At 53.6% G+C, this 23,974-nt stretch overlaps 1 protein-coding gene and 1 long non-coding RNA gene across 4 annotated transcripts in view; one reads left to right on the forward strand and one right to left on the reverse strand.

The window, feature by feature from the left end:
* HNF1A (HNF1 homeobox A) lies at positions 1–20,426 on the reverse strand. 2 transcript variants are annotated; one of them, XM_046024446.1, is made up of 10 exons: positions 18,643–20,426; positions 11,556–11,755; positions 7,532–7,718; positions 6,838–7,079; positions 5,839–5,990; positions 5,497–5,698; positions 4,582–4,773; positions 3,269–3,390; positions 3,038–3,182; positions 1–1,329 (listed from the first exon to the last, which is right to left on the reverse strand). In XM_046024446.1, exons 1-10 carry the CDS (start codon positions 18,966–18,968, stop codon positions 1,202–1,204), a joined length of 1,896 nt encoding a protein of 631 aa, XP_045880402.1. In that variant the 5' UTR covers positions 18,969–20,426; the 3' UTR covers positions 1–1,201. The 2 variants fall into 2 exon arrangements, with proteins under 2 accessions (XP_045880402.1, XP_045880401.1); XM_046024445.1 differs by having other exon boundaries at positions 2,999–3,182.
* The window catches only part of LOC123953967, a 10,862-nt gene continuing 4,070 nt past the window's right edge, over positions 17,183–23,974 (forward strand). Inside the window, exons 1-2 of one of the 2 annotated variants that reach the window (XR_006821002.1) lie at positions 17,183–18,115; positions 22,206–22,374. This is a non-coding gene — a long non-coding RNA (uncharacterized LOC123953967). The remainder of the gene's footprint in view (positions 18,116–22,205; positions 22,375–23,974) is intronic. The other variant, XR_006821001.1, reaches the window with a different exon arrangement.

The following is a 23,974-nucleotide window of genomic DNA, read 5'->3' on the forward strand; positions in this document are numbered from 1 at the left end:
TCCGTTCCTCATTTCCTTTACTAAAAGTTAAATAAATGTACAGGTTCGCCCTTAGCTAGCTGCCAGCTGCAGGGGGGCGCTGGTTCTTCCCCGGCCCTGTCCTCAGTCCCAGGGTGGGAGCGTCTGCAAGGCCAGGTGATCTCGGCAGCCCCAGGGAGAGGAGGTCATGGGGCCCTGGGTTTATACAGCTGCCCTGCCTCTCCTGCTGGCACTCGGGACCTCAGGCTCCTGGGTGTGGCTGTGAACTGCCTAGACCTTCCCCTCCTCCCTCTGGGCACCTCAGCTCTGCCACGTGCTCAGGCCTTGGTGCCTTCTGAGCTTAGCGGCTTCTGCCCCAAACCAGGGAGGTGCTGCAGGGCCCCACAGGCCAGAAGCACTGTTGCCCAGAATCCTGACAGCACCAGGCGCAATCCCAAGGCTCCCATGGGGCAGGGATGACTTCCTAACCCTGAGGGGGACTTTCCCATAGAGGCAAGATGCCAGGCTGGCATTAGAAGGTGTGATCCCCAAGAGAAAGAACAGCCAAGAAAACTGGCCATCTTGGAGGCCGGGGAGAGGGAAGGTCCAGGACAGGAGAAGCTGGAGAGCTGTGCTTGCTTTCACTGCTAGCTTGAGCTCTCCCGGCGGTGGGCATCAGAGCAGCCACTTGGGGAAAGCTCACGTGATTGGGGGCTGCGGTTGGTACAAATGGGCATGGGAGCCTACAGCTGGAAGGGGAGCAGGGTGAGGGGACTGATCGGGACACAGAGGACAGAGTGGGGCCACATCGACCCTGGGCTTCTCGGAGCTCAGTGAGTCACAGCTACACAGCCTCATGTCCTGAGAAGTGTGGTTCCCTTGGGAGTTCCGGGGCTCTCCACAGGTACAGGCTAGGGGCACCGGAGTCCAAAGGCTGCCCCCTTCTGTTCCAAGTGACAGATTTGACCCTGAGCATCAGGAACAGCCCCTCCTGTGTCTTGCTCTGCTTCCCAGCTCTCCACAGTCCCCTCTTGTGCATGGAATCAGCCCTCCTGAGGTCAGGGAACCCTGGAACCCCCTTCTGACGCTGAAAGAGCAGAGTAGGGACCAAGGCACAGTTTTCCAGAGCAGACTGCTGTCCTGTGGCAGTGAAAGTTTCACAGGCGCAGAGGTCCCAGTCACCCCCCAAGCAGGCCATGCAGGCTCCAGGCAGGGCCCAGCCCCTGGGAGGCGGTCGCCATGGTTACTGGGAGGATGAAGCCATCTGCGTGGAAATGAAGGTCTCGATGACACTGTGGTTGGATGGCAGCAGGTGGCTGTGGCCATTGTTGGAGTCGGAGCTCTGGTACAGCACCAGGCTGCTGGAGGACACTGCAGGGGCAAGTGAGACAGCTGGCTGCCGGCCAAGCCCTTCCTGAACCCACCTCGCCCACCCATTCCCCATCCCAAGGGACACTTGGCACAGAGGACACGGGGCCTCACCACCTCCCGAACTGCTGCAGATAACCAGACCCCAAAACCAAACCTCTGTGCTTGGGTCTCATCAACCCCCCAGCCAGGCTCTGGGGCCCCCCAGGGAGTGGCCACCTCAGGACATTTTAGTGGAAACATTTGAGAAGCCCTGGTGAGATGGTGTGGTTAGTTGCTAGGCTACAGTATAGTCACCGAGCCAAGCATTGAAGTGTTGCAGCGGTGATGTTTTGTAACTGTGGCTAACACCTATAATCCATTGCGTGGAAGTAACGGAGATTTCTCTTGATGACATGAGTGGGTCTCATCTAATCAGTTGAAAGCTTTAGGAGGCAAAGCTGAGGTTTCCTAGAGGAAAAAGGAATCCTGCCTCAAGACTGCAGCGCAGACTCCTGTCTTTCTTGCCAGCCCGCTGGCCCACCCTACAGCTTTCTGACTGCCAGCCCCACAGGCATGGGAACCAGTTCCTTAAATATACGTGTACATATGTCGTTGACCCTCGAATAGTGTGGGGGGAGCTAGGGCTGCTGACCGCCTGCAGAGTCACAGATGTGCATCTAACTTTTGGCTCCCCCGAAACTGAATTACTGACAGCCTACTGTTGACCCAGAGCTGTACCAATAACCTGAACCATCAGCACATATCTTGATATTATATACCGTATTCTTACAACAAAGTAAACCAGAGAAAAGAAAAAGTTATCGAGAACATTGTAAGGAAGAGAAAGGACATTTACCGTCCTGTGCTATATTGGAAAAAACTGGCGTATAAGTGGACCCGTGCCGTTCAAACCCCGGGTCGTTCAGGGCCCAGCTGTATTCCTGTTGGTTCTGTGTCTCACCAGAACCCTGACTGCTCCGGTGGCTAAGAGAATGGGCTTTGATTCTGGACCCGGATGCAAATCCTGGCCCTGCCACCTAGGCAGTGTCAGAGGCAAGGCCCAGTGCTTCACCTCCTGAGCGTCTGCTTCTCGTTTGCAAAATGAGGATGACGACTCATGCCCGGTGGATAAAGCATGGAGCCCTGAGTACCTGTCAGTGGAGCCACGAGGGCTGGATGGGGGAACCTGAGGCCCCCAGAGGGGGAGCAGCCGCCCACAGTCACGCACTTAGCAAGTGATGACCCATGGCCCCAGAGCCCAGCAGCCTGACTCCCACTGTTCATTATTGCAGACGTTGGGCAGCGGGGATAGAAATGAGTGGGTCAAGGGGGACCTGGAGAGCCCATACTCTGTCGGCTCTGTTGCTCCGTGGGAACATGAGTCTCCCAATTTTCCAAGAAAAGCCAGAAACCACGATTTCTTTGTGAAAGCTAATTTTTAAAAAGTGGGCAACATACTCAAACATTGCCAAGCCCTGAGCCCAAGCAGCACGCCCATGAGCTGCTTCTGGTCCACGGCACGCCCAGCATTCTGCTCCTTAGTACCCTCTACTGTCTCTTGCAATTAATCTCTTTCCTCAACTGAGTCAGTATGATAGTCACGTAAGATACGCCCATTTTCCTGTGGTTTCGTACCCCTCTTGGCTCACTTCGGGGGAGCACAGGGTGCCCTCCCCTTTGCTGCACACACCTTCCTCCCCAGCTGAGGGAGCAGGAAAAGGCTGCTCACCGGTGGGGCTGGCACTGAGCCGGTGGGCTGGCTGCAGGTGCTGGATGCCAGCAGGGTCCTGGCTGGGGATGTGGATGGTGGTGGTCTGAGACGCTGGCGTATGCAGCCCGGACTCACTGGAGGCCTCGGTGTCCGAGGCGAAGACCTGGGGGAACACAGCAGCCTCCTGAGCCCCACAGAGGTGCCCTCTGGGAGGGGCCTGAGCAAGGGGCTAGGGGGCCTGGGCCTTACCTGCTTGGTGGGTGTGAGGCTGGCCAGGGCGCTCAGGTTGGTGGTGTCGGTGATGAGCATGGTCTGCGGAAGCAGGCCTGTGTGGGTGTACTGGGCCACCTCAGGCTTGTGGCTGTAGAGTGCTGGCCAGGAGGGAGGAGAGAGAGGAGGATAAAGACACGGCACCCTGGGCCACGCTGGACCCCTCTGAAGGGGGCCTCAGAGCTGGGAGCTCTGGGGGAAGTGGGGCATGGGACCTGGTAAACAGCCCGATGGAGCAGTGGTTAAGGACTCAGGACAGATTTCCAAAACTGGGAGCTCCAGATCGAGGGGTTAGACCCTTTCCCCAACTACAAGTCCCTGCGAGACTGGCTTGGTGGAAGGCTGGGGAGGCCCAGAACCCTCAACCCACCCCCACCACCCAGGGACAAGTGTGAAGGGCAGTGGGAGGCACGGTGCAGCTGTACTAAGTACAGGCCATGGCGGGGAAGGCTGGCAGCCCCCTGAGGGGGTCAGCAGAGCGGGGGGCAGCATCACTCCACCTCCAGGACACCTCTCCAAAATGTAACCCAGAGTTCCACCAACAGCAGGTCCCCATGACAACGTGCAAGACACCAGCAGAAAAGCACGTGCAGTGCATATTCTCACATTGACTCAGACGAAACCAAACGCACCCGAGTATGGGCCCTCAACGAAACCCACACAGAGACACAGGCCCACGGGCCCTTATGCCCAGTTCCAAATTCCAGAAATGAAAACCAACGGGTTTTTGTAAAGCCATCAGTTGAGCTCATCTGGTGGCAAACTCTGACCTGAACCCAACGGGAGGTTCTATAAGTCTTTGTGAACCCACTCGTGGCTTTCTCCCTTCTGCAGAAGTCACAGGGCTTAGATGACAGGACACTGCGGCAAGGCCTCCCGGGAGTGTGGTGGTATGTATGGTGGACGCCCCGTGTCTCCCTTCTAAAGTCGGAGAAGTACTGAGTTCTGAGATACACGTGGCCCTGCGCATTTCAGAGAGAGGACTCGGACCTTCCTCCCTCACGTGTGCACCCACAAACACCGGTGGACACCCACATGCACACCCACTCACAGAAACTCGTGTGCACACATGACCACGCACATTCACACCCCGACACATATTCAGGCCCCCAGACACGCATCTGAGCCCCTGCAGACCGCCTCGTCACCAAAACGCACACACCGAAACATGTGCCCCCCAACACACACACACACACACACACACACACACACTAAGCCGCCCAGTCGCCTCATCTGCTCATAGACACCCGGCCTCTCCCACCCCTTCCCCGCGTGGGGCTCGGGGTGCTTACCGTGGGGGCTCTGCAGCTGGGCCATGGTGGCCATGAAGGGGCTCTGGGCCACATGGCTCTGCATGGGGGGCATGAGTGGCTGCTGGTACGATGGGTGCAGCGGCTGGGAGAACTGGACGGGCTGCAGGGTGGTGAGGCTGCTGCCCATGCTGTTGATGACTGGTACGCTCTGTGCCTGAGTGGAGGCCAGTCCTGCAGCGGGAGGAACACGAGTCAGCCTGGCCTCCTTCCGCCTCCATTGTCTTCACTGCCTTCACTGGCCCAGCACTGACCCCCGGACACTGTCCCTCCCTCTCAGAGCCGGTGGGGCGGGGGAGGAAGGGGAAGGGCGACCAGGAGACTCCTTTGCACTAGGACCTGGCGCTAACTTACATGGTCTTGGCAAGCCACTCCCCCTCTCTGAGCCTCTAATTCATTTTATGGGCAGGGGGTGTGTCCAGTTAGGTTCCCTGGAGACCTGGGCTTCCACAGCCGTGCATAGGCCACGGGGCTTAACTCTGTCCCCCTCTCCTGGTAGCTCCCTATCTGTCAAATATATTTAGCCTCTGCATAATGGTTCTTGCAAAGAAAGTCTTTCTGGGCTTAAGAAAACTAAACAAACAAAAACCACCCAAAAACCTACAAGATTTTGATCTCCTTTTCCGCGCCCGGTCTTCCCGTAGACGTTTTGCTTCTGAGACACGATATAGTGTCTGTAATGTGTGTGCTGTCTGCCTCCCCCCACGGACTCATTGAGATTTGGGTCTGTTTGCCTCCCTTGTGTGTCACTGAGGCGGCATGGTGCCTGGCACAGTGCACGCACTCAGGAAGTCTATGAATGAATGACCGAGTCCCAGTGGCTCCTCCGGCTTCCGGATCCTGTGGGGTCCCTGGGAGCCCTCCCCCCCGGGTGTCCCCCCACGCCCACCGACTTACCAATAACCAGGGTGGAGGCACCTGTGTTGGTGAACGTGGGGGCCAGGGAGGCGGGCTCACCAGGCCCAATGGCCATGACCCCAGGAAGTGACGCCATGATGAGATTCTGGGGCTGTTGGTTGAGGCCTGGGGAGGTCTGCTCCAAGCTGTGCAGGGCTGTCAGTGTGCTGACAGGGGGCAGGGGGCCCCCAGCTGCTGAGACCTTAGAGGGGAAACCAAGCTGAGCCCGGGCGAGGCCCCACACTGTCTCCCTGGGGACCACTCCAGAATCTCTCAGCCAAGGGAAGGTGGAAGATGGGGCTGGACGGGTCTTCCTCCCCTGTGGGGTGTGGGGACACTCACCAGCTTGGCATCGGTGCTCAGCAGGCTGTGGCTGGGCTCCAGGCCCGTGGGGGACACTTGGTGCAGGGAAGCAGACACTGTCACCAAGGGACCACCGCTGCTCGAGGGCACTTCTGCCCCCTCGCTGGTTGCTGGCTGTCCATAACGCACACCTGGAACGGGAGCCGCGGCCAACCTCAACACCCCACCTCCCTGCCCTCCGTGGCCCTCATCGCTCCAAACTGCCCTAGTTAGCTCACTCGCCCCATCTTTCTGTGTATGGCCAACAAACCTCACTTGAATGTCCCCCTGCCAGGTCCTGGGCTGGCTGCTTCCAACTCCCCGAAGGCAAGACCTGCATCTCACTAGCTCTATGGCCCCCGCTGGCCGGAGCTATGCGTGATAGGCGGGAGATGTGCAATGAAAGACATTTGGGTCAAAATGAACGGGAACTGATGAACTGAAACTGCAGTGAATGGAGTTGAAATGAAGGAACTGGAATTAGTTCAATGAACTGGAATCTGGTTGAATTGAACCCAAAATGAACTGAAGTAGATTGAGCATGTTGGAGTTGCACGGAATCAGATCAAATCAAATTGGATTGAACTGAACTGAGTTGTACAAAATTAACTTAATTTCCTTGGATTATATTTAGCTGGACGGGGCGGAACGGAACGGAACTCAGCTGGATTATAGTGAGTTGAATAGAACGGAATTGAATTGGATTGAACTGAACTGAAGGGCATTGAGTTGAGTTGATCTTAAATGAATGACCTGAATGAACGTGACCCAAGTCAAGTTCAGCCAGATCGAATGGCATGGCATGGTCACTGGGGTGGAGAGGAGGGGACAGATAGAGAATGGAGGAGGGTAACGAGTAGAGGGGGGTGATAAGGAACCAAGTTGAAGTGCGAAGGGGTTTGGGTGGTTATGGCCGCTGGCGCGGTGCTCCCTAGCCCACCAGCCTGCCATCTGTCCCCTCTACCCACTATTTCATCCCCCCACACACAAAGCACTCACCGTGGACCTTACTGGGGGAGAGGGCAGGTGGGGGCAAGCCCGGGGAGCTGTGGGCAGGCAGTGTGGGGCCCGGGCCTGGCCCTGGTGGTGGCCCGCTGTATGTGTCCATGGCCAGCTTGTGACGGAAAGCTTCTTCCTTGCGCCGATTGGCAAACCAGTTGTAGACGCGCACCTCCGTGACGAGGTTGGAGCCCAGTCCCTGGGCCTGCGATGGGGACACGCCCCTCTGGATGCACTCCGCCCTGCAGAAATGGCCACTCATGAGCCTCCAGGCCAGGCTCAGAGGAACCCTCTCCTGGGGCTGGAGGTAAAGAGTCCCAAGAGGTAGGCTTCTCCCTTAGTATTGAGAGCTGGCAGATCTGGGTTCTAAACCCAGTGCTGCTCTGTGACCCTGAGCAAGGGTCTTAACCTCTCTTAGTATCTCCATTCATAAGTGAGCAAAATAGCCATAGGGTCATAATGAGGGTGAATGAAATGAGCGGCCCCTCAAGGACTGCTGGGTTGGGTGGGGAGTGGGTGCCAGGAATGGAGCTAGGTTCCAGACACTGAGCGGGATCTGAGTGCTCCTGGGCCAACAGCAAGAGCGCTCAAGGACTGGGGAGCCTCAGAACCCAGAGCCACCCTCCCCCAGCTTCTCCCCCGCCCTGCCCCAGCCCAAACCCAGCTAGCCCTGCCGACCCAGCAGACATCCTACCTGTTGCACTCCTCCACCAAGGCCTCCCTCTCCTCCTTGCTAGGGTTCTTCTGCCTCTCGTAGGCCTGGAACAGGATCTGCTGGGAGGCCGGGCCCCACTTGAAACGGTTCCTCCGCCCCTTCTTGGTTGGCAGCTCATCACCTGTGGGCTCTTCGATCAGCCCACCCTGCCCTGCGTGGGTGAACTCTGTAGGCACACACACAGCCGTAAGCAGGGCGCTGGCCACTCCCACCTGGCCATCTCAGTGCCTCCCACCACGCTTCTGATTCTTTCTCATTCCCAAGGTATTGAGCCCACGGAACGCAGAAATCTAATCCAGTGATAACAAACACACAGCAGTGTGCCACCTGTCTCAACCCGTGCCCCACGCAGACATCGCTAATCAACCCCTGCACAGTTTTCCACTGGGCCCAGATGGAAGCTCGTGATCCTTCTCAATACAAGGCCAGGAAAGCATTGGTATTTGTTCAGATTTAACACATTTGCTCTCCTATTTTACAGACGAGGAAGCTGAGCTCAGAGAGGCTGAATGTCTTTCCAGGGCTGCACAGTAGAATAGAAACTTGAACCACATCTCTTGAGTAGATTCAGAGCTATTTTAAACTCCTCAGATCTGGAAATCACACTTAACATGCAAGTGTTAGCCAGGAGAGGGGAGACCCAGCCAGCCCTCGTCAGCTGGTTCCACCTTAATGGAAACTCTTAGATTCTCCCTGAGCAAGGAACCGAGAGACTAGAACGGATAAATGCAAAACCATCTTTGCGGGAGGGGATGCAGGGAGAGTGAGTCAGGGAGGGCAGACGCTGTGCCTTCACCATCCGAGTGGATGGGACCCTGGACCGGGAGAAGGACATTAGGGGAGAGCTGAGGCACTCTGAACAATACGGTAAGCACGGACTTAACGAGAGTGTGACAGTGCTGGTTTGTTAATCGTCCCAAATGTCCCCTACTCGTGTTAATAATGGGGAAAACTGGGTCTGGGGTAAACTAGATTCCTCCGTACTACCTGCCCAGAAGGTCGACACCTGTCATAAAATTAAGAGTTTGTTATGTGTGGGGGCCTGGGGCTCAGTCGTTAAGCATCTGTCTGCCTTCGGCTCAGGTCATGATCCCAGGGTCCTGGGTTCGAGCCCTGCATCAGGCTCCCTGCTCGGTGGGAAGCCTGCTTTTACCTGCTAGGAAGGGTAGATTAAAGCCATGCTAGTTTTCTAAAAACACTTAGTGATAGTGCCTTCAAAGTACGTCATATACAATTCCAGCCACCTGAGACCCAAAGGATGCCCCTGTCGGGTACAGGTGGCAAGAACACTGGGTCCTAGGGCATCGGTATGTGTTGCTATTCCTGCACGAATAAGCAATCAGTGATCATCTTTGTAAGGAAATATTAAAATTTTACCATAGTGGTTGCTCAGTAAATGTTCAATAACCTAATGTAAAGTAACCTAATGTTACTTAACCTAATTAACTAACTTTTTGGTATTTTCAGTTTAAGATTTTATTCATTTATTTATTTTAGAGAGAGAGGGAGAGAACGTGTGCAAGCAGGGGGAGGGGCTCGGGGAAATCCCAAGCAGACTTCTCACTGGGGCTGGATCCCAGGACCCTGAGATCAGGACCTGAGCTGAAAACATGACTCGGACACTTAACCGACTGAGCCACCCTGGCACCCCAATTAACTTAATGTTTTAATCAGCCCCTTGATAAAACCAATATCATAGTTTGGTGGGGGGGTTGGGCATAGGGAGAAAAAAAGGATGTTAAGTAAGTCCCACGCCCAGTGCGGAGCCCGACAAGGGGCTCAATCTCATGACCTCTAGATCATGACCTGAGCCAAAGTCAAGAGTCAGATGCTTAACTGCCTGAACCACCCAGGTGCCCCTACCAATATCATCGTTTTAAAAAATAAGTTATATAAATGATCATCACAGCTTTAAAAAGTTGTAGGGTTTTTTGTTCAACAAAAATAGTAAATAGTAGATACTCAATAAATATAAACTGAGGTGGGACACCTGGCTGGCTCGGTCAGTAGAATGTGCAACTCTTGATCTCAGGATTGTGAGTTCGAGCCCCACGTTGGGTATGGAGAGGACTTAAAAATAAAATCTTTTAAAAAGGACAAATAAGGGGCACCTGGGTGGCTCAGTGGGTTAAAGCCTCTGCCTTTGGCTCAGGTCGTGATCCCAGAGTCCTAGGATCGAGTCCCACATCGGGCTCTCTGCTCAGCGGGGGGCCTGCTTCCTCCTCTCTCTCTGCCTGCCTCTCTGCCTACTTGTGATCAATAATAAATAAATACATACATAAATAAAATCTTTTTTAAAAAAATTTGTAAAGGATAAATAAACAAACAAATAAATAAATATTAAATGAGGTATAGCTTGCTCTCTCTCTCTTGAGCTCACCTGCTCTCCTATCTTGGGAGTGTACTTTTCACTTTAATAAACTTTCCAGCTTGAAAAAACAACTTTTCACCTTGTGAAAAATAGATAAATAAGCAAATAAATAAGCGAATATTAAATGAGTGAGCAAATCAATACGTGAATGTGAGGACTTTAACATTTTAATAAATGTTTAGGAAGCACGGGAGCAAATAGTTTATTTTTTTAATTACCAGACACGCAAATTGTCACCATGTCTTCATAACGAGCTACGGGAATATCTATCAAAGATTTTCAAGTACATACTCCCTGACCCAGAATCCCACTCCTAGGAATTACTTTACAGACAGAGTCTTGTGTGAGCACGTCTTCTTTGAAGCAGTTGGTTATAGCAGCACATTGGAAAAACCCTAAAAGTCCAAAAGTCTTTGGTAGGGAGCCAGTTAAACAAACAACAGTGCCTCCAAATAACAATAGCCAGTAGCTCTTCAAAGAGCACGGGGGAAAAAGAAGAAACATATATATATGTATGTATGTATTATATATTATTATATATTATATATTGTGTAGTATATACGTAAAATATCTCTGGAAGGATGAATGAGACCAAGAATGTCCATTAGGAGGACACCTAATTTTAATTGTAAACTCTTTATTTTCCCCTATTTTTTTAAACTAATATGTAGTACCTTTTTTTTTTAATGTGGGTAATTAATAAAAGAAATTTAAAAAAAATTTTTTTTTAGGGACACCTGGGTGGCTCAGTTGGTTAAACGTCTGCCTTCAGCTCAGGTCATGATCCCAGGGTCTTGGGATCGAGTCCCACATCGGGCTCTCTGCTCCTTGGGGAGCCTGCTTCTCCCTCTCCCTCTGCCTGCCACTCCCCTTGCTTGTGTGCTCTCGCTCTCTCTCTCTGACAAATAAATAAGTAAAATCTTAAAAAAAAATTTTTTACACATAGGCTCAAAAGTGTGAGTGCACTGGGGCTTTTGTGGGGTGTGATGTCTGAGTAAGGAAATGCAGCATTCCCTGAACAACAGTGTGGCCGATCTCCCAGGGATTGCAGGGAAAGATTCCCCGAGCATACACCTTGTCTCTGAGCCTTTACTCGGGCCACTCCTTCTGCCCAAAACACCTTTCCCTGTGTCTCTGCGGGCCAACATCCCACTCAGACTTCAAGACTTAGTCTGAAAGTTCTCCTGGTGTGGTCCTTCTGATGCCCTTGCCTCCCTGTGGAAGAACAGATTACTCTCTCGTCCTCTGTCAGCTTAATATCCTGAAAAACTTGATGTAGTACTATGCCCCCTGGGCCTGGCGTATGGTGATCGCTCCATAAACCCTCAGTGTTACGTTGTTTTTATCGTATTGTAAAACATGTCTCGTTGCATCGTAACGATCTAGTCTCCTACACAGAGCTCCTAGAAGGCAGGGACCCAATTCATCCGTCCTCAGATGCCCGGGACCAGTCTACCCCCTCCCCCCAGAGCACCTTGTGCAGAATAAGTCATATGTGCCCATTGAATCCTGCTGACTTCCTCTCAGCTGCCCAGTCCCGGTAACACGGGGGAGAAGCTCCCGGCCCCCACCCCCGAGGGGTAAAGAGCCCCGGGCCCTGCCAGGGAGGACGGGGCTGTGCTCATTACTTACGCTGGGCCACCTCTCGCTGCTTGCGGACGTACCAGGTGTACAAGGCGGCTCGCTTCTGCGTCTTCATGGGGGTGCCCTTGTTCAGGTGCTGGGACAGGTGCGACTGGTTGAGGCCGGTGGTGTCGACCACCTCCCTCTGTGGGATGTTGTGCTGCTGCAGGTAGGACTTGACCATCTTGGCCACGCGCCATGGGTCCTCCCTAGGAGGAGGGCAAGGACAGAGCCTGCTCAGTATGGGGGTGCAGGGGGTGCAGGCAGGGCTGGGGGTTCTGTCAGCCCTGACAGTGGGGATTGTGGATGGAAGCAGGTGTGGAGCCCCAGACCTACACTCAGACTCCAGGACAGCAAGGTAAGGGCACTCGTGCCCGGTCATAGGGACAGAGGCAGAGATGCGAACAGACTCCCACCGGAAGCTGTACAAGCCAGAGAGGGAAGGCCCTCACCTTTGTGCCTCCTTTAAAGATCCTCCCCCCATCCTACCTGGAAATGTTACTTGTGGTTATGTCTTGTCCACTGTGAGAGAGCTGTGCACGCTGTGAGGGCAGGAGCCATCCGGTTCTCAGCCCCCAAAACCAGGCCTGGCAGAATGTGCGCCGTGGTGAATGCAGGAGTGAATGCGGGTGCGTGGGTGGCGGTCGGGTAAATGGGATGGCGGGGGCGAGTGAACGGGAAGGTAGATAGGTAGGTTATTAGGCGGGTGGACATACAGATGGTTGAAGGAGACCTCCTGGGGAAAAAAATGGGTCTGAAAACAAGGAGAGAAACATGATTCTCTCACTTTACAGCTAGGGCCACTGAGGCTGAGAGTGCTTGCGTTGTGTTGTATCTTTTGCCCAAGGTCACAGAGCCAGCCCGGCAGAGTCCCCTCCCGCCTGAAGGGATTCCGTTCTAAGTCAGCCTGTCAGGTAAAAATCACAGAAAGTCAAAACACCTTCTGAGGGGCGTCTGGGTGGCTCCGTGGGCTGAGCCTCTGCCTTCAGCTCAGGTCATGATCCCAGGGTCCTGGGATGGAGCCCCACATCGGGCTCTCTGCTCAGCAGGGAGCCTGCTTCCCCCCTTCTCTCTGCCTGCCTCTCTGCCTACTTGTGATCTCTCTCTGTGTGTCAAATAAATAAATAAAATCTTTAAAAAACAAAACAAACAAAAACCACCTTCTGATAAGGGTGGTTTTTGTAGACTGTGCCCTGGCTAGTTTCCCTACAGCATGGGGGGGGGCGGGGGGTGGAGTTCCTGATGAAGGAGTTACGGGTTGGTATTCAGAGCCTCCCTGCAAAAAATACATAATATTGTGTGTGTTTGCCCTGAATCTCAGTCTGTGGGCTAAGACTCTCTCACCAAGAGACTCAAGAGACTCAAGGGGCCTGCGACCATCCATGATTCATGTTCCCGTCCCTGCCCCTGTGGGAAATGGGGGTGGGGTGTCTGAGCCTCCTCTCCGGAGCTCGTGTTACAAAGAAAAGCAGCCGGGTGCCGCAGTGCTGGAAACGGGCAGAGCTGGGGTTTGACCCCAGCTCTGTGTGGCTCCAAAGCCTGAGGTCCTCTCCCCTCTGAGCACTTCGCCTCTAAGAATTTGAGCTTTCCAACACCTGCACGTGTGACAAGTGGCCCACATAGGGGGCCGCTCGCTCGTTGCCACAGCAAAATAGCGGAAATGAGCTGAATGTCCAGCAGAAAGGGTACTGCCGGCCGTGCTTCAAGTGGATGCGCCCACAAACACGCCCTGAGGAAGCCCTGCCGGCCCCCCCAGATGGGACAGAGCCTGGCTCTGCTATGCAGTTGCTGTACAATCTGAAATGGCACAAAAGAGCCCGGCGTGTTTGCTTGGGTCTGCGTGAGATCCCAGAACACAGAAGAGACTAGCGGCATCGACTGACTCCAGACAGAAATGAGGTGCTGGGGACAGGGGCAGAGGGACCATGTCCTCTGCTGCTTTTCTGTGCTTTTCAAATAATGTGATATAATGTTAGACAATAGGCGATCCATGCATATAGAACATTTAAAACTCAACTGCGAAAAAAACAGAACGCAAACAAACCCCCAGCACTCTGAAGCCCACCCTGTACCGCCTTCTCCCCTTCTCTCCATCCCAAGCCGCCAGCCTGGCCTGGCCCCCTTGACACTGCCCTTCACAGGTGGGAGAGCCCAGCGCCTTTCAGCAGCTCTGCCCCGTGACTCCCTCTTTTTTATCAGCATTTCCCGTACACGTGGGTAGGAAAGGGAGGCGGGGAGGGTGGATCTGAATTGGTCAGCGATAGGTATGGCAAAATCCCAATTGTGTAGAAACGATAGATGTGAGAATCCGTGTTTCTTGAGTATTTCCCACGAACCAGGCATTGTGCTAAGGGCTGGTCCTGTAAATCTCACCATAACCTGGGAAGTAGGTACTACTTGTGTGCCTGCCTGTTTCATAGATGGGAAAACTGAGCCTCAGAAAGGCGATCACTTGTCCAAAGGGACCTAGCTGGGACTCCAGAATCTTTTGCTTTGCCCAGATCCTCGCCCACCCCCCCCACCCCCCCCCCCCCCGCCCCAGCTCTCCCTGAGCTCTTCTTCCTCCCTGCATTCAGGGGCTCCTAGGATCCTCTTTCTCCACCCCTCCCCTGCTCCCCGGGTGCCAGTCAGAGCCTGGAGGGAAGGGCAGTACAAAGTCCAGCCTTGTGCTTCCAGGCAAACATGTTTATCTGATTCTGGAGCCCGACTGACTGCCCGATGGCCTCCCTCCTCCCCCCAGCCGCAGGCATCACCCTCCTGAGCAACCCTCCCTCCCTCCCCTCCCCCCCCCCCCCCCCCCCCCCGTCCCCCTAGAGAGAGAATGAGCTCAGTCTCCCTCTCAGCCAGGCCTCCCTGGCTCAAACTGAAGACTTACTGTCTCGTCACTGTCCGTTTGACACCGTGTGTGTGTCTCTCTGTCCGACTTTTTCTCTGCCTGGCTCTCTCCCGCTCTGTCTCTCCTGTCTGTGTGTATATCTCTGCTGTTCGCTCTCTGTCCCTTCCTCCCACCCACTCCCCACCAGACACACTCACTCACTCAGTCACCCTCAGTCTCCAGGGACCTGCCTTTCCAGGACAGTTTCCCCAACCCAGAACTAACAGGCCACGTCTCCAGGTAGCTCCTGCTTTCCCTCTAATGGGTCTAAGAGTCTAGCCAACCTGGCTTCCCATCCCAGCATGGCGCCCTAGCATATCCTGAGTGTGTGCCCCGCGCCCTCCCTAACGGCGGTAAGCCCACGCCTGCCTCATGGGGCCGTGGGAGGACCGACTGAGTTTCAGTTAGGAGTGAACCACATAGAGCAGGGCCCGGGACATAGTAAGTGCTCAGTAAATACAACAATTTGTCACCACCATCACCATCACGGATGATGTGGCCATGGGACCCCCCCAGCCCTGCCGCAGAGGGAAGAGGGCCCAGAAGAGGTGAAGATCGGCCCACATCTCCTCTTCCCACCTCCTACGGGTTCTGGGAGGGGTCAGGCAGAGCTTCAAGACTTTGGGCCTTTGGCTTGCTGGCCCCTGGGGTTTCAGAGGGTCCAAGGCTATGGAGCTCGAAGACCAGCCAGAAGGGCCACACATCTGGAGAGACAGTGGAGTTCTCAGTGCTGGGAGGGGGCATGGTGCAGAAAAGCTTCCCATCTCGGGTTGAATTGGAGCTCCGCCACTCACTATCCATGCGGATAGGGCCTTGGCAAATTGCTTCACCTCTGTGTGCCTCAGTTTCCCCAACTGTGATACAGGGCTAAAAAAATTTCATAGGTTGCCAGGGAGAGAAAACAAGTTTAGTGCATTTTTAAGCAGTCCCATGAGCTCTAGAGCACCACATGGAAGGAAGTGGCTGTGAGATTAACAGGGAGAATGACTCCAGAGGATAAAAAGGGAAATAAATCTATCAAGGATGGCAGACAGCCTCAAGGATGCTGCAGAGTATGGGACTAGGAGGACCTGGATCCAAGTTCCCGCCTTACCACTTTGTAAATTACCTTGGGCAAGTCACTTTGCCTCTCTAAGCCTTAGTTTGCTTATCTGCAAAATGGGACTATTGCTCATAGCAACCGTTTACCGCACTTACATGCTATTTAACCCTGTGGGTGTTATATCATCTCTGCCTTGCAGATGAAACAAGGGCTCAAAGATGTGAAATTAGGGTGGGGCTGAGTTGGGATTTGAACCCAGGGAGGTTGGCCTCAGTCACGGATGTTAGACTGTCCCACCTTGTCCACTGTCTTCCTGGGTCTCGATGCCCTGGTGCTGCCTGTTAGAGAGGATCAGAGTCCCTCAAGTTGAGGTTAGAGCTGCTCGGGAGGAAGGGAGGACCCAGGAGGACACCAAGGAAGGAGCCCTGGGTACAGGATGCTCCCTCGGCCATAAGAGCAGATGTCCCTAGGGCTTCAGGGAATCCTAGCCACTGATTAATTCATGCTGTGTTTTAGCCACTGGGCTGGATATCAGGGGTAAGATTGGTGAACAAGGACACACTGGCCTTCCCTTTGAAAAACTGATGTCTTGGCAGGAGATAGAAAACAGGCGAAAACAGGTAATCTTAAGTACCGTTAAGGAACAAAAGAAAGTAACAGAAGATAGTGGAAGAGGGAGTGTAGTGGGAACTATATTTACATGCCGGGAGTGAGGGAGGGCCTCCCTGAGGAGGTAATATTTGAACAAAAGGAGGAGAGGGAATCGGTCATGGGAAGATCTAGAAAGAAGTGTCCAGGCAGATGGAGTAGCACACGCAAAGGCCCTGTGGTGGGAATCAGCAAATTCCATGTAACTAGAGGAAAGTGAGTAAGGGGCAGAGGGCCTGCAGGAAGAGATCAGGGAGCCAGGGCAGGGAATTTGAGTTTTAGTCATTGGCCAGCTAGGGAAACTAAGGCAGGAGAAGAGACTTGCCCAAGGTCACACACTGAACGAAGAGTGGAGGTCTGAGGGAAGAGCTCGGTTCCCGCTGTGACCTCAGGCATGAAGCACCCCACTGGGGAGGCCCGCAGGACCCACCAGCTTCTTCCCACTGTCTTCTCCAAAGAAATGGCGTCTGCGGGAAACCCTGCCCCTGCACCATCCTTTCCAGCCTTAACCTCTCCAACCCAGGGCTGTCCAGGCCTTCATCAGGGGTGCCCACCCCTGACTCCCTCCTGTGCCCCGAGGGAGAGCCCCGTTTTTTTTTCCCCTAGGGGCGTTTTCAGATCCCTTTTGTTACCTGAACAATAAGTAACCCAGGTAGTTAGTTATAAACTCCGCAGGAACAAGGAGCTGGTTGATAATTTATAGCAACATCTCAAATTTAAATGGAAAGTAAATAGCATGCTGTTAGCATTAAAGAAAACCCAATCGGGGCAGGCGGGAAGCACTCTAGCCTTACTGCAGCTTGGGGTGCCTCACTCTCTCCCCTGCCCCTTCTCCCAGCTGGGAGGGAGCCCCTCTGCCCTCCAGGCTCTCCATCTCCCCCCATGCCCCTCTCTCTCTCTCTCCCTCCGTGGCTCCTTGCTCTCCCTCAGCTTCCAGGTCTCTGCTGGTCCCCAGGGAGCACTTTGACCTCTGCTCCCCCCTCAGGTGCTGTGGATGAAGCCTCACCCCCAACCCACCGTTCCACCAAAGGGGCTGCTGATCCAGAGGCCCCACCCAGCCAGGTAAGAAAGGCCCTTGGTACCCCCTGCCCCCACTCCCACCAGAAAGCCCCCAGTCCCATCTGGGGCCCAGAGCAGGTCTGGCCCAGCCCCACCCTGTCCTGGTCGTCCTGGCTCTGGGTCTGGCAAGACCTGACTCTCTGCCCCTCCCCTGCAGCCCAGTAGGGCCCTTTGCCCTCTTCTTCCTGCCAAGTCAGGGGGCCCTGGCTGCTCCCCTGCCCTGGCCCTCACAAGTCCAGGCAGACCCTGAGGCCTCCCCCGACCCCAAGCTGGGATCAGGACCTTGGACAGAAAAGAGATGGTCCTGTAGAGAGCCTCTTTGGGGCTCTTCCTCCCACTGCCCAGTCACGGCAATTGAGAGACCAAACAGCATGGCTTTGGATCCCAGCTGGGTGGCCTTAGTCAAGCTACCTCCCCTCTCTGGGCCTCAGTTTCCTCATCTGAGGCAGTTATCACCAGCTTCTTTCCAGCATTCATCTTGACATTCTCAGACCATTTGCATGTGAAACCCCAGCACAGGGGTCAGACTGTTAGAATTCCAGCTTAGGAGCCTTTGGGGAGGGCGGTCCCTGCAGCCCCTAGACCCCTACCCCTCCCACCCCTGCTGGGTAAGAGGTTGGTTGGCCCAGGCCTCCCCAGGTCACCATCTTAACAAGTTAATGATCACAGGCCTTATCAGAGCCTTTTACCGTTTATAAATTTATAAAACAAAAGAGAAATAATAAAGCTCGTGGGTAATTAGTAACCAGGTCAGCTTTGCTGAGGAGAGGGGAGGCAGCGGGCTCAGACCCACCCAGTTCTCCGGGAGGGGAGTTAGGGAGCCAGTCAGTGGATGGGGGTGCACAGTGGGGAGACCTCTCATGGTGTGTGCCAGTGAGGTTGGGGGGGCCTGAGGCTGTGTAGGAAAGGGGAACAGGTCCTGCCCCAAGGCTCCATCTCCCTCAGGTAAGATCTGGGCTTTCCTGGCTTAATGCTTGGGTCCCTGGGTGGCAGAGGGAGCCCCTAAAACCCCAGCCTCGGCCCTCCTCCTCACTAACCATGCTTCCTGGCCCCGGAGCCTGCAATCTGAGTGCTTAGCGGGGAGGTTAGGGTTTGGGGAATGGAAAGGGCCATGGTGGCTAACAATTCCCACCCACCCTCCAGTTCTCCAGGCACATAAATTCTAGGCATGCCTGCTTTTCCCCCATCTCAGAGCTCCCCTGGGGAATGCCCTTACTTCCCCAGCCCCGGGCTGAAAGCCTTGGCTCCTGGGGTCTTGGGACTTCGCAGAGGGCCAGGCTGGGGGGCTGAGAGGCTCCAGGCTGGGAGCAGGGATTCCCCTGAGCTCTCGTGGGCCCCATCCCCAACAGCCAGGCTCAAACCTGCAGCTTGGGGAACTCTGGACTCGGAAGAAAGGCTAGTCAGGAGCTGGGGCGGGGGTGGGAGTCCTCCCTGGGCTCCTTGGATGCTGGGGACAGGGGAGGGGTCCTTACTGCAGCAAGGTCTCCACCACGGCTTTCTGGTGGGCTGCTTCCTCAGGGCTGAGGTTCTCCAGCTCTTTGAGGATGGGCGGCGTGAAGTCTTCCCCATCGTCGTCCGTCTCGTCCTCGGAGCCCCTCGCTTCCCCCAGCCCATTGGGCAGCTCAGCCAGTTCCCCCCGACTGCCGCTGCAGGACTCCCCCTTGTCCAGGGAGCCATCTCCAGCCAGCAGGCAGGGCCCCGGCTCACCCAACGCCTGGATCAGGGCCTCCTTGCTCAGGCCGGACTCAAGCAGGGCCACCAGGAGCTCCGTCTGCAGCTGGCTCAGTTTAGAAACCATGGCTCCGCCACCACTGGGCCACGAGGCCTAGGGCCACCAAGCCAGCAGCCTTCCCACCGAGTGGGCCGTCTCCTTGCTGGCCGACCAGCAGATAGGCACAAACCAGGCTCCTTGCACCTACTGCCCCCCCAAACCCCACAAACCAAGCCCTGTGGGCACCCCCAACCCCCAACCCTGGCCCCAGCGGCCAGTGAATCAGGGCCCCTGCCCGCTCTGTTTACATTGGAGCTGGGGAAATTCTCCAAGGTTCATATTTATCCGTGTGCTTAGCGAAGGGACTGAACTTTGGACTTCAGCCCTGCAAAGTGCGGGCCTCATGGCAGTGCAGAGGGACAGGGGAGCCGAGGCCTTCAACGGGAGTGGGCAGAGGGGAGGGTGGGGGAGGCAGGAGGTGGGGGAGAGGGCAGCCAGAATGGAAGAAGCTGGGGGGGGCACAGAGGCCTTTAGGTGAACAGCTTTGGGTCCTGCCCCTGAGGACTTTGTAGGGTGCTCAGGCTGAGACAGGACAGCGAAAAGAGCAGGTTTCCCTTGGGAACTAAAGCCTGAAAGGGTTCTAGGCAGATGGGCCAGCTCTCCTCAAGGTCAGGGCTAGGTCACATCCATTTTGGGTGTGGGATTCACCTCCAGGCCTCCCCGTAAGAAAGACATGTTGACCTAAGTCTGTGCTCATCTATAAAATACGACATTGCCTCATTGTATCCCCCTAAGAGCTGTGAGTAGGTACAGGGATTATCCCCATTTTACAGACCAGAAAACCAAAGGCTCTGAGAGGTGAAAGCCTCAGAGCTAGCAAGGGACCAAACTTGGAAGGTGGGAACAAGGCGAGGCTGGGCAGGCACTTGACTCGTGTAAATTTTAAGGGGTCATCAAAAAACTCAGTAATTAATGGAGTGCCTGGGTGGCTTCAGTGGGTTAAAGCCTCTGCCTTCGGCTCAGGTCATGATCCCACGATCCTGGGATCGAGCCCCACACTGGGCTCTCTGCCCACCGGGAAGCCTGCTTCCGCCTCTCTCTCTCTGCCTACTTGTGATCACTCTCTCTGTCAAATAAAATCTTTAAAAAAAAAAAAAAAAAGCTCAGTAATTGAGAAAAACTATTTTTATACAATATAGTAAAAACCAAAATTAATGCAAACCTCAAAAAAGAATTAAAAACATACCCACATAAGAGCCTGTATGTGAATGTTCATAGTGGCATTACTCACAATAACCAGAATGGGGAGAAAACATAAATATCTATCAATGGACAATTGCATGAGTAAGATACAGTGTATCCGTCGTATGTTATGGTCTGTTATTTGGCCATAAAAAGGAAGGAAAGGCAGATACTCGCTACAGCATAAGTGGTCCCTGAAAGTATTGTGTGCAGTGAAAGAAGCCTGTTGCAAAAGGCCGCATATGATTCCATTTCTAGGAAATGTCCAGAAGCGGCAAATCTATGACAAAGTCAGTGACTGGTTGGAGGTGGGGTGGGGCATTGTTGGGGAGGGGGAGGGACTGCTTCATGGGGATCGGGATTTCTGTTGGGATGATGAAAACATTCTAGAATTGACTAGGTGATGTGAAAATAACTAAAAACCAATGAATTCAGCACTTTACAAGGGTGGATTTTATAATACAAGAGTCAGTAGAATATGATTTTTAAAATCAGGCAAAAATATCTTACAGGGACGCCTGGGTGGCCCAGTCAGTTGAGCAGCTGCCTTTTGCAGCTTTTGGTTCCCGGGTCCTGGGATCGAGTCCCTTATCCAGCTCCTTGTTCAGCAGGGAGCCTGCTTCTCCCTCTGCTTGCCGCTCTCCCTGCTTGTGCCCTCCCTCCATCTCTCTGGCAAATAAATATATAATTTTTTTTTTTTAAAGTCTCTGATGGGGCGCCTAGGTGGCTCAGTGGGTTAAAGCCTCTGATGGGGCGCCTAGGTGGCTCAGTGGGTTAAAGCCTCTGCCTTCGGCTCAGGTCATGATCCCAGGGTCCTGGAATCAAGCCCCGCATTGGGCTCTGTGCTCAGCAGGGAGCCTGCTTCGTTGGGCTCTGTGCTCAGCAGGGAGCCTGCTTCCCTTCCTTTCTCTCTGCCTGTCTCTCTGCCTACTTGTGATCTCTGTCAAATAAATAAATAAAATCTTTAAAAAGTCTCTGATGAACAAAATACTACAATTTTATTTTTTTAATGCTCTATGCCTAACATGGGGCTTGAACCCCTGACTCCGTACGACCCAGAGTTCCACGCTCCATCAACTGAGCCAGCCAAGTGCCCCTAAAATACCACAATTTTTTTTTGACATAGCTTTGGCTTTATTGAGGTATAACTGATAGATAAAACTGCAATATATTTGAAGTGTACAATGTGATCATTTGATATATGCATACAGTCCGAGTAATTTTAGGGGCAATTGACTTTTTTTTTCATTAACATATAATGTAGTAATTGTTTCAGGGGTACAGGGCTGTGATTCATCAGTCTTGCACAATTCACAGCACTCAGCATAGCACATACCCTCCCCAATGCCCATCACCCAGCCACCCCATCCCTCCCCCCAACTCCCCAGCAACCCTCAGTCTGTTTACTGAGATTTAAGAGTCTCTTATGGTTTGTCTCCCTCTCTTGTCCTCTTGTTCCGTTTTTCCCTCCCTTCCCCATGATCCTCTTGTCTTTAAGATTCCACATATGAGTGAGATCATATGACAATTGTCTTTCTCTTACTGACTTCACGCACACCCATTGCAAATGGCAGGATTTCACAAAATACCACAATTTTAAAATAAGGACAGGCTGCGACCCTCACTCGCCTCGCCCCTAATCCAGCCCTGTTCAAGAACTCCTCCCACAGACACCCTCACACACACACACACACACACACACACACACACACACACACACACACACCTATTCCCTGTTCCAGTCAGATCCTTGACAAAATTCCTGAAATTTGTCCCCTGGGACGGCCCTCAGTGCCCAGAAGGAGGAGTGCCACCATTTCCGGGAGTAAGCAGGGGGGTCGTGGGGGGGTGCACCTCAGGGCTCTGCAGAACTCGGGTCATGACTTGGCAGCAGAAGAGGAAAACGTGCCCTTGGCCAGAAAACGCTCGCTGCGGAGCCAGGCCAGGCCAGCACAGACCAAGGGGCGCTGCTTAACTGCCGTAACTGCTTCCCCTGTCTGTTGTCTGCTGTCCCCCCTCCCCTTTCCCTGGATTATGCCTTTATCGTTCTACTCCCCTTTTTGCCCTTTTTTTTTTTTTTAGATTGATTGATTGATTGATTTTAGAGGTGAGGGTGCAGAGGGAGAGAAACTGAAGCCGATTTCCCACTGAGCGCAGAGCGGCACATGGGGCTCGATCTCACGACCCAGAGATCCTGATCTGAGCGAAAATTGAGACTCTGAGAGTCCGTTCAACCGGCTGAGGCACCCAGGTGCCCCTTCCTTCTACCTTCTAACAGTCCACAGTATGTGGCTACTGAGTACTTAAAATGTGGCTAATGCCTCTGGGTGAAACCATATTTTGGGTGTATTGGGAGAGAGCAAACTTTTTAAAAACACAATCTAAAATTTTCTAAATGAAAAATTAGAAAAATCATCTCCCCAGTTTCTTTTTACCTTTGTACCAGTACTGCTGGGAAATTGTAAATTACACGTGTGACGGCTCCTATTTCTGTCTGACCGCTGCTCTGTAATTGACTTCTGTGTTCTGTGTGTTACCTAGGGTCAGTCTCCCTCTGCTACAGTGTATAAGCCCCCTGACGGGCAGGGGTTTTTCCTCTGTCCTGTTCACTGCTGTATTCCCAGGGGTTAGAATATTGCCTCCTATAGACATAGGGGGTGGCCAATAATTACTTGTTGAAAATGAACAGCTAAATTTCACGGCAAACAGACCATGCATACTTCGCCATTCACTAAGTATAAGCGTTAGTGATGTATTAAGTTCTCAGAACAACTCCACCTAGTAGGTACTGCTGTGCCCATCTGTCGGGAGTGGGTAGGTGGGAACAGAGGCTCCAAGAGGTTAAATGACTTCCCCAGAGTCCCCGAGAGCCAATAGTCTGCCTCTCTCCCCCAGTGCTTTTCCTCCGATGCAAGTTGCTCTGAGGAGCAGGCAGCTCACTGGCGGTCCCTTCACGGTCTCACTGGTCTATTACCTGCTATCCGCTGCTAGGAGGCTGCCTGCTGCCCTGAGCTCTCCGCGGTGACTTTTCACCTAGGAAAGGGAACCCGAGGGAGGGGAAAAGGGAGGGGCCTGGATTCTTCTGCTGCCTGCGTTTGAAATCTAACTGCTGAGCCCTCCCGCAGCCCCGTGGCTGACCTGGCACCCCAGACTGAAGGTGCATTTGCCTCGGGGTTAGGGGCAGAGCCCACCGGAAGCTTCTGCTCCCACTACGCTCAGAGGCTGCTGTCCTGGGTCCCCTGAGTAGGGGGCTTCCCTAGGATATGAGTAAGAAGGGACACATCAAGAACGTGACCCTGCTTCTCCGCAAACAGAAGAGGCTGCGCTTTCCCCAGTCAGGAGACAAATCTAAACAGGAGCCGTTTGCCTTCTAGAGAATGACCCAGACCTAGTTTGAATGTCACGGTCCCCATACGCCACCCCCAGCCCCACCCCTGGGGGGCCTCAGGCACGTGAGCTAGTTTTTCTTGACTCATCTATAAAACAGAGGTAGGGTTGCTGAAGACAACTTTCTGTAACAAGCATGATGCAGATCCCAAACTTACTTGGTCCAAGGCACCCAGTGTCTCCAAAGCGCCTCGTGCTCCCACCTGCGCAATAAACAACAGTCCCCCCAATAAAACCCAACAGGTTTAGTAGGTATTTAGATAAGAACAACTCCTAAATATTTACGTCCTAACAGCTTAGAGGCCCCTTGAAAAACTACACATAAATGGAAAGAAAGAAGTATTTTAGTTTGTTCTTGAATAATCATAACTACATAATAATGGAATGAGAGCTTGCTGGACTCTGCTGGACTCTAACCCTTGGGGTTAGATTGGGCATTATCAACCTCATTTCCTGTTCCACAA

Source organism: Meles meles, chromosome 12 (genome assembly GCF_922984935.1).
Source record: "Meles meles chromosome 12, mMelMel3.1 paternal haplotype, whole genome shotgun sequence".
NCBI classification, from domain to species: Eukaryota; Metazoa; Chordata; class Mammalia; order Carnivora; family Mustelidae; genus Meles; species Meles meles.

What these genes read in the sequence shown, in the direction of transcription:
- HNF1A (XM_046024445.1), bottom strand. Translation starts at nt 18,968, where the DNA reads ATGGTTTCTAAACTGAGCCAGCTGCAGACGGAGCTCCTGGTGGCCCTG. An exon ending in GCAGCGAGAGGTGGCCCAGC is followed by an intron (nt 7,719 to 11,555) that starts GTAAGTAATGAG and finishes GTGTGCCTACAG; the next exon opens with AGTTCACCCACGCAGGGCAG. An exon ending in TGAGCACCGATGCCAAGCTG is followed by an intron (nt 5,699 to 5,838) that starts GTGAGTGTCCCC and finishes TTCCCCTCTAAG; the next exon opens with GTCTCAGCAGCTGGGGGCCC.